Genomic DNA, 12,644 nt, shown 5'->3' with positions numbered 1-12,644 from the left:
TAAATAAAATGTTGACAAAATTTTCTATAGAAATAAAACGATTTTGTTTGTTTGGATATTTTTTGGTGAAATACTCTCCAATTTTTGATAGATTACTTTTGGCTCGTGATAGGGGTATACTATCAACCGTGATAGGGGTGGCAACCGTGATAGGGGTATACTATCACGATGAAGAGTATAAAAGTAAGAAAAAAAAAATAAAATACAAATTTTTTCTTAGCTTTTTCGACTTTCAGTTTCAAATAAGGACGTTTTAAATAACCCTAGAAAATATTTCATCACAAATCTCATGTCTTCCTATAAATAGATCGGTACAACTTTCAACTATATTTTAGAAATTACCATTATTTTATTTGCCATTAATTTGAATCATTAAATCATTAAAAAATTGCGTAAAGCAAAGGATGTTTATATAGCAACTCAAACATTTTGTAAAGCGAAGATAAAGTTTATATCTAGAAGAGCATTACACTGGCAATTTTTTCTTACCTTATTGCTCCAATTTTTCACATTTTCTCCTACTTTTTCTATAAATGCTTTTATACGGTGAACTTGTGTTGTGCTCTAACACATATTTGAGTTTAGTCGCCCTAAACTATAACGTTTTATTGGGGGCCTTTGTATCGCTGAAAGTATGCACAGAAAATTAAGTGTTATACGACAATTGGGGTATCACGGTTAGCGATTAATTTCAAATTTGGATGAAATGTATCTAATAATATTTTGTTGGCTTACTAATGTTTCCCTTTTAAAAGACGATTACAAAATTCTATAGAAAAGAACGATTCAAATTTTAAAAATAATTAATTAGTAATTAATTGTGCTTGGTTTTGTGGTTGTTTCTTGGTTAGTGTTCCACCACTTTTTTGCTGCAAATGATTCTTTTACAACCATTTTATTAATTCTGGACCAAACACACACTATATTTGATCACAAAATAACATAAGGTTTTCAATTTTAAACAAATCGAATGAAAATTGCGGCATCTTCATAATCAAGAAGTCAAATAAGGTGTACGATTTTTATAGGGGACTACCTAGGAATAACCTACTGCAGAGAAAAATTGAGTCAGTGCTAAATTTCAGTATGATGGCTTAGTTAAATATTTGAGACTTTAGTGTGATTACACCAGACAGACGGGCGGACATTATTATATTTTCTTAGAATTTTTCACTGTTCAAAATTACAAAATCTTTTTATGGTTGAAAATAAAACGTAAAGTTCAAAAAAATCCAGGAAAATTTCCCTGTTCCTGATGGAAATTCCGTTTATATATAAATTAACAGAAATATATGAAATCAATTTTTTTAATAACTATCAAGAAATAATTTTTTTATAAAGCATTTAATTATATTTTAGGTGTGCATTGGCATGTAATGAAATATTTTATGTCTTTATTATAATTTGCAATATAGTTTATATGTTTTACTTTTTTTTATTTTTTTTTTATTTTAATGAATATTTTATGAAAAACAAAGCTACAGTTGGTATCTCAGTAGTTTTACAAAACAAGCACTCAATGATGATATGCGAGAATGAGCACAAAAATAAATCTGAATATTATTGGACTATATATTTTACAAAAGTTTTTAGACTGTATAAGTATATGGATTTTGGTTATTTTAAAATCACCTAAGTACTGTAGATTTGATATTAAATCACCATTAGCCCCTTTTGACACCCTATTGAAATTTATAACCTTAAAGAGATTGTTTTCTTCTCCTTCTATTATCAAGCTCCATACTAAATATGAATTTATTTTTATTTATTCTCCGACAATTTTACAGCTCCGCAAACCAGCATCCACTCTTTCAATTCCTGGCTCGATGAAAACACCTTCCATTGCGAATCGGGAACAGATCTCATCAGGATGCAACGAAGAAGCAGCAGAGGCGTTAGTTGGTATAAACACCGACTACCCAAGGTATGAAATGTATGTATACCCGTGTCCAAAGTCCATGCTAACAAAAAAAACTATCATTTTTAGATGGTAGAAATAAAAAGAATTTAGTTCTTTTAAAAACTAAATGGCATTAGTATGTAAATGTAGTGCTATATAGTGTATGAATATGTAAGGGCGTGTGAGTGTGTGTTTGTGGGTTAAGTGAACAGAAAATGTGTAGCATATGTGTGGTCTTATACCTAGATATCCTTTGAGATCCTTTTATATGGTAAATTTTCTGTTTTCAAGCATTTACCACTTATCATGCTCACATACTTATACACCAATACTAGTATACCATGGTCATACCATAACATTTATCGTAAATTGCATTAGTGTAGTATGTGTTTTTGTCATTTGCTAATCGTATATCCTTTTTACAAGCTCAATAGTAGTATTAGAACAATACTAAGGACTCTCAATTGACAATCGATTAGTTTTAAATTAACAACTATGTATTTATCCTATGCTTCTTTATTCATTTTACAATAGAATAATTGTATGTTTGATGTTCATTTAGAATGACAGCAAGAAAAAAAACTAGACAATATGATACTCTTATGATATAATGACAGTAAAGAGACCAAAGGGTAAACAAGAGATTTTTGTCTCCAATGTCAAGAACAGATTTTTTTTTTCTAATACAAAATAAATTAATTGTAGTGAAATGTACGTGACAAGAAAAATTAATTATCTCATTCATCTCAAGTATTTTTATGACCAGGAGCGAAGGAAAATGAGGCCCAAAACTCAAATGAAATTGAAAAATGAACCCAAGCAAAATGTAACTGAAGCATGGAAATGGACTCCAAAATTAAATTAGGATTCATTTTCTCTTTTTTATTTAAAAGACAGTGTGAAATTGAACCCTAACTGATGGAAAAAAATATGAAGTTTTAAGAAAAATATTAAACTAAAATTAAAAAATATTTTACTGAGTACAAATCTCTTGGGAATTGTCATAGTGTTGTTGCTACCATTGGCAAATCCCAAAATACGAAAATAGGCTTCACTCGAAAACGAAACACAATCCCAAAAAGGTAATTGGAGTTTATTTTCATAATCTAAATGGGCGCAATAGTAAGTTACTTTCCAAAAATATACAAACTTGCACAGAAAAAAATATCACCAAAATATTTCCAATTAAAAAGTTAATTGAAGTTGAAAATTTTTTCAATTAATAAATTAATTGATACAATTAACTTTTTAATCATGATAGAAACATTAAGTTAATTAAGTCAATGATTGAAAATTTTAAAATTTGTAATTAAAAAATTAATTGATACAATTAACTTTTTAATCTAATTCGGAAGACTAATTAAAAATGTATTTCAAACAATCATTTGTTAATCCAAATAAAACCCCTAAGCCAATTCAGAAAGTAATTAAAAATAGTTACCTTTTTTAATTAATAAATTAATTGAGTTTTGCAATCAACATCAATTAAATTTTTAATTGAATCAATTAAAAAATTAATTGAAATTTGCTGAAAAAATCAATTAATTTTTTAATCAAGATTTTTTTCTATGCCCAATTAAAACTGTGATTGATACTATCATTTTCGTGATTGAAGACATTTCAATTAAAAAATTAATTGGATCAATTAATTTGGTGATTGAATCAGAAAAAAAATTTTTTGTGTGTGGTATTGTCGATTTCCATACAATATTTTTGGCGTTCTATGTCACTTAAGTTTTGGGTTAAATTTGATAAGACCCATATGCATAGCGCAATGACCAGCAATGCAAGCCTTAATACAAATATACAAAGTTTTGTACATTCCATATGCAGAAATTGTTGTGGTATTTACTGCATCTCAAAGGAGCCACCGTGGTGCAATGGTAAGCATGCCCGCCTTGCATACACAAGGTCGTAGGTTCGATTCCTGCATCGACCGAACACCAAAAAGTTTTTCAGCGGTGGATTATCCCACCTCAGAGCTTCTCTAAGTGGTTTCACTGCAATGTGCAACGCCGTTCGGACTCGGCTATAAAAAGGAGGTCCCTTGTCATTGAGCTTAACATGGAATCGGGCAGCACTCAGTGATAAGAGAGAAGTTCGCCAATGTGGTATCACAATGGTATGAATAGTCTAAGTGAGCCTGATACATCGGGCTGCCACCTAACCTAACCTACTGCATCTCCAAAATGCCTAAAAACTCGCAAAGGCAGAAAATTCTCACCAATATAAGATATATAGAAGAAAAACTCAGTTTCGGGTAAATAAGATAAATATTTTAATTTTCATTATTGGTATTTATTTTGATTATTGGTATTCATGACAAACATCAACAAAAAGAAATTGACACCGAGCTTATTAGTCATGTGTCGTTCGTAGCGAACTAGTTCCGTTTTAACAATTTACAGTAAGCCCACGCGATACATCCATGTGACCTAAGAACCTATTTGAACGGTAATTAGAGGGCCAAATTTCAACGGGATTGCATGAAATTTGTTCCTCCATGAGACTCCAAATATCAAATTTAGGGATCGGTTTTTATGAGGGCTTTATATAATTATGAACCGAATGGTTTAATGGTTGTTACAGGTAAAATACCAGCACGTACTCCATTTTGGGATCCTTTGCATTGCTTTAGAAGTCGTGCCTAGGAAGTTCATTTGGATAAAGAAATTTAGTTCGGCCAGGCCGAATCTTATGTACCCTCCACCATGGATTGCATAGAAACTTGTACTAAAGACTGTCATCCACAATCACTTTACTTGGGTTGCGGTAACACTTGCCGATGGCAAGGCATCTTAAAACTTCTTAACACCGTGTTCTCAATTGTAAGTTAGTCCATACGGGGTATATATTAAGCAAAAAAGGCCGATTAACTACGTAAATAATTCAGTTTGACAAAATTTTCTATAGAAATAAAATCTTGACAAAATGTTGTATAGAAATAAAATGTTGACCGAATTTTTTATAGAAATAAAATTTTGACAAAATTTTCTATAGAAATATAATCTTGACAAAATTTTGTATAGTAATAAAATTTTGACAAAATTTTGTATAGTAATAAAATTTTGACAAGATTTTCTGTAGTAATAAAATTTTGACAAAATAGACCGATGTGGACCAATTTTTGCATAGCTGTTAGAGACCATATACTAACGCCATGTACCAAATTTCAGCCGGATCGGATGAAATTTGCTTCTCTTAGAGGCTCCGCAAGCCAAATCTGGGGACCGGTTTATATGGGGGCTATATATAATTATGGACCGATTTGGTTTGGGTTATGGACCGATTTGCATGGTTGTGAGAGACCATATACTAACATCATGTACCAAAGTTCAACCGGATCGGATGAATTTTGCTCCTCCAAGAGGCTCCGCAAGCCAAATCTGAGCGTCGGTTTATATGGGGGCTATACGTAAAAGTGGTCCGATATGGCCCATTTGCTATACCATCCGACCTACACCAATAACAACCATTGTTACCGTTGTGCGACTTCAGTCGAATTTTGCAACCTTTCTGACGTCATGCGACTTTTTTAAAATATGCAAAATGTGTGACTTTCGTCGCATGCGTGCGAAGTGCTTCGGTTTGAAGCAATTTTTATTTTTATGTTTTGGACCCTACACACAAAATTTTTTTTTTTTTTTGATTCAATCACGAAATTAATTGATCCAATTAATTTTTAATTGAAATGTCTTCAATCACAGAAGTGATAGTATCAATTAAAAAATTAATTGAAGGTCAATTAAAAAGTTAATTGACCCAATTAAAAAATTAATTGATACTATTATTTTTGTGATTGATTTTTGTTTCAATTAAAAAAATTGTTGAATCAATTAATTTTTTAATGGAATATTTTTTAAAACTCAATTAAAATTTTAATTGGAAAAATTTTCGAGAAATTTTTTTGTGTGTACAACAATATGTGTTTCAGATGTGGATGCTGAGTGCTTCAAAGCGTCTCCATGAACTTCACCGCAATATGAAACGCCATTTGTACTATTTACAGGAGTTCAATTGTCATTGAGTTGCCCATATTGTCATTGAGTTGCCCATATAAACACTCATTAATCAGCAAAAGGGATCCAGAGTAGAGGTGTGCACGTGAGTAATATTGTACTCACGCACACTCACGACGTAAAAATATTACTCACGCAAAATCACTCACGATATTGTTTGGTAGGACTCACGCACACTCTCGAAAAGAAAATTTGTACTCAGCCACGAAATGTCGTGACTCACGAAAAATACCGTGACTCAGGAAAAATACACGAAAAATGTCGTGACTCACGAATAATTTTATCACTAATTTACCTTAGGGGCATGTTTGAAAACATGAGCATGATTAAAATCGAGAGCGTTATTAAACTCTTAGCATCCCAGGTGTCAATAAATTGTAAATAAATTCATTTCGTAAGCGTTTTATACTTTTATCCGTGGGCGGGATTTTTTCGTGAGCGTATTTTCCGAAATTCGTTACTCACGCACACTCACGAAGAAATTATTTTCGTAACTCACGCACGACTCACGGGTGAGTCACGAAAATTTTATTGATTCAGGACAATTTCGTGTCAGGTGCACACCTCTAATCCAGAGGACGATCAAATGTGACATTTGAGAAATAGAGAAGTTGCAAGTTTTTGCTAGGGATACTAAATAAAGAGACGTATTTCAGCCACACTAGGGCAAGCAAACATACAAAGGTATGTGAACAGAGGCACTTCCCAAGGAGGAGTGCTATCACCTCTTCTTTGGAATGTTGCTATAAACAACCTTCTGGTTTCTCTAGAAAAAGAAAGGATAAAAGTGGTGGCATACGCAGATGATGTGGCGCTAGCAGTCATGGGAAAATTCCCATCCACAATCAGAGATATTATACAGAGAGTCTTGGTGTAAATCCAGCAAAGACAGAAATAGTCATGTACTGCAAAGATTGCAAAACTCCCACGGTTAGGCCCATTTCCTTAGGGGGTACTGAAATTCCCTTTGGTGAGTGTGCAAAATACCTTGGCGTTATTTTGGACAGGAAGGTGAATTTTAGGCTTAATATTGAAGAGAGGACGAGAAAAGCCACGGTAGCTTTGTACTCGTGCAAAAAGGCAATAGGGAAAAAGTGGGGACTAAGACCAAAAATTGTGCATTGGCTATACACGGCAGTGGTTAGACCTATAATGCTATATGGTGTTGTAGTCTGGTGGCCGGCACTTCTGGAACCGACTTGTTTAGATAAAGTTCAGCGTATGGCGAGCTTATGTATCTCAGGCGCATTTAGTAAGACAGGAACAGACTCCCTTAATGTCATGCTACATCTATTGCCTTTAGACATTTTGGCCAAACAGTCAGCTGCAACAACGGCTGTGCGGTTGCGCGAGCTATCGCTGTGGTCGGAAAAAATGTACGGTCATAGTTCGGTCCTCAAAGTAATGCCAGATGTGCCTAACGTAGTGGATTACACCCTGGCAAAACCACTTTTCGACAAAAAGTTTGAAACTCTAATTCCCAACAGTGAGGCGTGGTGTACACAGACCCCGGGGAATAAAATATATATAGATTTCTATACTGATGGCTCCAAATTGAATGGACAAGTGGGGTTCGGAGTATATTCTAAAGATCTGGAAATTTGAATAGCGAAAAGATTACCTAATCACTGTAGTGTTTTTCAGGCTGAAATATTGGCAATAAGAGAGGTGGTGAATTGGCTGAGAAGTAATGTTCCAACAAATATTGGCATTAATATATACTCAGACAGTCAACCTACAATAAAATCTTTGGACTCTGTGTTCCTTAACTCAAAAACGGCCATAGACTGCCGCAAATCTCTCAACGAGATGGCTGAGCAGTACAACACTCACATAATATGGGTGCCTGGTCATAGGAACATACGGGGAACTGTGAAGCAGATGTGTTAGCAAGGCTAGGAACTACCTTACATATTCCAGGGGAACTAGAATCTGTTGGTATGCCTCTGGCCACCTGCAAGCTCTTACTGCGTGAGAAGGCTGTTATGATGGCCAATATTCGATGGGAAAATTGCAAGGGTTGTAACGACACCAAGCAAATATGGCCCCATTTAAACTTAAACCGCACACTAGATATGCTAGTGTTCTCAAGGCGTCAGATAGCACTCCTAATATCTGCTATAACGGGTCGCTGCCTGATAGGCGAATTTGCAAAAACTATAGGTGCGAAGTATAATGACTATTGTATAAGCTGTCATGACGTGGAGGAAAAGGAATCAATTAAACACCTCTTGTGTGAGTGTCCTGCTTTTTGTGTAAGGCATAAGCGAATTTTAGGAAAAACGTTAACTTAAGCAGTTTGTTAATGTTTTTGGAGCAATCTGGTTGGTTCCACAAAAGTAAATAATAGAGAAGGTTCAGTGGTTAAGACTAGAAGTGCCCATATGTAATAGTTAAATGTGGTATCACAATGGACTGAATAGTCTAAGTGAGCCTGAAATTTAATCGGGCTGCCACTTTAACCTAACCTAACCTTTTGCTAGGGATTGTTTTTGCCAGTAAAAACTTGCAAGATTTGTTCATAAGCAAATCATACGTGCAATATATTTCACAGAGTCAATTAGAAGTGTAGTATAAAAAATAAATAGGTTTATTTTTTTATTTGCTTTAAAAGCAATAAATTGGCTGATGGTAAACTGGTACTACACATACATTTTTGCTAATTTTAGGAAAGATAAAAAAATCCATTTTTACTATCTTGCAAGATTACGTTTTACTGGATTTTATGTTACAATAAGTTGGTAAAATATGTTAAAGGGGCTGTTCCCTTATTGTTTTTGTATTGTTTTATAGAACATTTTTTGTAACATGTAAGCGGCTTTTTTTATCATTATGCGACTTTTTGGTGCGACCTTTTTTTTTGAATATGCGACGTTTTTTGCGACTTTTTCAACATTTCCAACGGTAACACTGATAACAACTACTTGTGCCAAGTTTCAAGTCGATAGCTTGTTTCGTTCGCAAGTTAGCGTGATTTCAACAGACGGGCGGACATGCTTAGATCGACTCAGAATTTCACCACGATCTAGAATATATATACTTTATGGGGTCTTAGAGCAATATTTCGATGTGTTACAAACGGAATGACAAAGTTAATATACCACCCATCCTATGGTGGAGGGTATAAAAATGAAGAACAAAAAAATTGTTCCCATTTCACTTTTTGTGAAAATTTTAATAATAGAAAATGTTAATAATCGAAAAGTTAATTTGAACGAATAACCAACCTGCATTCATATCAGGCTAACATAAAAAAACGAAATTTTTTCTAACATTAAACTGCAGACTTTCCAGTAGGCCTGTTATAGGTTCACTTTAACAATTCTAGTCATTCGCCATATCATCGTACCAGTGTGGTAACTATTTTCCACCATATTTAGTTTGAAACGCACGTTGCCAGAATATTTGACTCCTTCTGCAAGCACCCACCACAATTGCGAACTTAAACCTTTAACAAAAAAAAAAAAAAAACAAAATACACGACCAAAAACAGAAAACGTGAGGATGTGAAAAGCCACATACATGCATGAAGTTTTTGCCACAACGTCAAATGTTAAGAGGTGGATAAGGACAACAGACAAATACTATGGTAAATGGACCAAAAGTGTGAATTTTCACAACACACATTTTGCTTAGGGATATCATAAAAAGAAAAAATTGCATACAAATATGAATTGTTTTGTATATCGACTCTGGCACGCCATGACATGCTGGGGCAATAGATTTTATAACCTCCACCATGGGATGGGAGTTTATTAATATTGATATAGGTAGGATGGTATTGCAAATGGGCCATATTGGACCACTTTTATGTATAGCCTCATATACACCCCCATTCATTTGAGCCTCTTAGGGAAGCAAATTTCATCCATCCCGGTTGAAATTTGGTACGTGGTTTCACTATATGGTTTCTAACCACGGTTCCCTAAGTTCGTAGAATTCTACCAGAAACCAGCAAAACAAATGGAAGTACTTCTAAAGGCACAACTTAAAAAGCACTTCCAAAAATGTCCTTCCAGAAATGTTCTTTATTTTAACTACTCAGGAAGTTCTTTTAATTCAATTTTTTATAACTCGATTTTTTCATACTTTTAAAGGGCAATTTTAATATTTTTTGTTTCAAATATTTTAAAAACAGAGTAAGGATTAATACAATGGTATAGATTGTTTAAATTTTGTCGAAATTTTTTCCAAATTCATTCTAGAAAAATTGCAAAATTTTGAAAATATTTGAGTCAAGGGTTTCAGACAAGCGTTAGATTGCATTAAAAATCATAATAATTAATTATTTGTCAAAATGCCACAAAATTTTTTAATTCACATCCAAAACACTGAATTCGGATCACATCTAAAGAAGTGATGCATATTCAGTGCAACGGCTGTTGAAATGGTGGACATCCGTCCTATCCCAGCAAAAAATTTTGAAAGTTCTTTCAAAGGCACAACTTTAAAGCACTTTCAGAAGATGCACTCCCAATGATGTTCTTTATTTTAACTACCCTGGAAGTTCTTTTAATTCAATTTTTTATAACTTGGTTTTTTCATACCCAGCAAAAAAAGCGCCAAAAAAGTAATGAAAATGTTCTTTTTGGATCCGGAAGTGGTGCAAAATTGACGCAGAAGCGATGAATTTAACATGGGCTTGTCATAGGACGGAAGTCATCCATTTCAACAGCCGTTGCACTGAATTTGCATCACTTCTTTAGGTGTGATCCAAATTCAATGTTTTGGATGTAAAGTAAAAACTTCTGTGATATTTTGTCAAATAAATAATTTTTGTAATTTTTTATAATTTTTAATTGATTCTAACGCTTGTCGGAAACGTTTGACCTTAAATATTTTCAAAAATTCACAATTTTTTCAGATTGGATTTAGCATTTTTTTCGAAAAGATTTAAATGATTTGTATAATTTTATGAATTCTTACTCCGTTTTTAACGTATTTGAAACAAAAAAGTTAAAAGTACCCATTAAAAGTGTGAAAAAACCAAGTTATAAAAAATTGAATTAAAAAACTTCCTGGGTAGTTAAAATAAAGAACATCATTGGGGTACATCTTCTAGAAGTGCTTTTAAAGTTGTGCCTTTGGAAGAACTTCCAATTTTGTTTGCTGGGTACTTTTAATGGGTAATTTTAACTTTTTTAGTTTCAAATAGGTTAAAAAGAGAGTAAGAATTCATAAAATGGCACAAATCATTTAAATTTTGTCGAAACAAAAAATGCTAAATCCAATCTGAAAAATTGTAAACTTTTGAAAATACTTGAGGTCAAACGTATCTGACAAGCATTAGAATCTATTAAAAATTATAAACAATTATAAAAATTATTTATTTTACAAAATATCACAGAATTTTTTAATTTACATCCAAAACATTGAATTCGGATCACACCTAACGACGTGATGCAAATTCAGTGCAGCGGCTGTTGAAATGGTGAACATACGTCCTACGACAAGCCCATGTTAAATTCATCGCTTCTGCGTCAATTTTGCACCACTTCCGGATTCAAAAAGAACATTTTCATTACTTTTTTGGCGACGCTTTTTTTGCTGGGATGATAAGCCCATGTTAAATTCATCGCTTCTGCGCCAATTTTGCACCACTTCCGGATCCAAAAAGAACATTTCCGCTACTTTTTTGGCGACGCTTTTTTGCTGGGAAATGGTAAATTTTTTGACAAAAATTTCTATAGAAATAAAATTTCGACAAAATTTTCTCTAGAAAAAAAATTTTGACAAAATTTTCTATAGAAATAAAATTTGGAAAAAAATTTCTAAAGAAATAAAGTTTTGACAAAATTTTCTATAGAAATAAAATTTTGACAAAATTTTCTATACAAAAAAAATTTTGACAAAATTTTCCAAAGAAATAAAATTTGGAAAAAATTTTCTATAGAAATAAAATTTGGAAAAAATTTTCTATAGAAATAAAATTTTGACAAAATTTTCTATAGAAATAAAATTTTGACAAAATGTTCTATAGCAATAAAATTTTGACAGAATTTTCTATAGAAATAAAATTTTGACAAAATTTTCTATAGAAATACAATTTTGACAAAATTTTCTATAGAAATAAAATTTTTACATAATTTTCTCTAGAAACAAAATTTTGACAAAATTTTCTATAGAAATAAAATTTTGACAAAATTTTCTATAGAAATAAAATTTTGATCAAATTTTCTCTAGAAATAAAATTTGGACAAAATTTTCTATAAAAAAAAATTTGGACAAAATTTTCTATAAAAAAAAATTTGGACAAAATTTTCTATAGAAATAAAATTTTGACAAAATTTTCTATAGAAATAAAATTTTGACAAAATTTTCTATAGAAATAAAATGTTGACAAAATTTTCTATAGAAATAAAATGTTGACAAAATTTTCTATAGAAATAAAATTTTGACAAAATTTTCTATAGAAATAAAATGTTGACAAAATTTTCTATAGAAATACAATTTTGACAAAATTTTCTATAGAAATAAAATTTTGACAAAATTTTCTATAGAAATAAAATTTTGACAAAATTTTCTGTAGAAATAAAATTTTGACAAAATTTTCTATAGAAATAAAATTTTGACAAAATTTTCTATAGAAATAAAATTTTGACAAAATTTTCTATAGGAATAAAATTTTGGCAGAATTTTCTATAGAAATAAAATTTTGACAAAATTTTCTATAGAAATACAATTTTGACAAAATTTTCTATAGAAATAAAATTTTGACAAAATTT

At 31.9% G+C, this 12,644-nt stretch overlaps 1 protein-coding gene across 2 annotated transcripts in view; it reads left to right on the top strand.

Annotated features, from left to right (window-relative positions):
• SK (small conductance calcium-activated potassium channel) overlaps positions 1 to 12,644 on the top strand; it is a 966,885-nt gene that overhangs the window by 646,537 nt on the left and 307,704 nt on the right. Inside the window, exon 4 of one of the 2 annotated variants that reach the window (XM_075300451.1) lies at positions 1,788 to 1,924. In XM_075300451.1, coding sequence (XP_075156566.1) covers positions 1,788 to 1,924 — 137 coding nt within the window. Of the gene's footprint in view, positions 1 to 1,787; positions 1,934 to 12,644 lie in introns of both variants that reach the window. The other variant, XM_075300452.1, reaches the window with a different exon arrangement.

The sequence above is a fragment of the Haematobia irritans genome, chromosome 3, assembly GCF_050003625.1.
Source record: "Haematobia irritans isolate KBUSLIRL chromosome 3, ASM5000362v1, whole genome shotgun sequence".
In the NCBI taxonomy this organism is placed as follows: domain Eukaryota; kingdom Metazoa; phylum Arthropoda; class Insecta; order Diptera; family Muscidae; genus Haematobia; species Haematobia irritans.
This window is presented reverse-complemented; position numbering and strand designations above follow the sequence as displayed.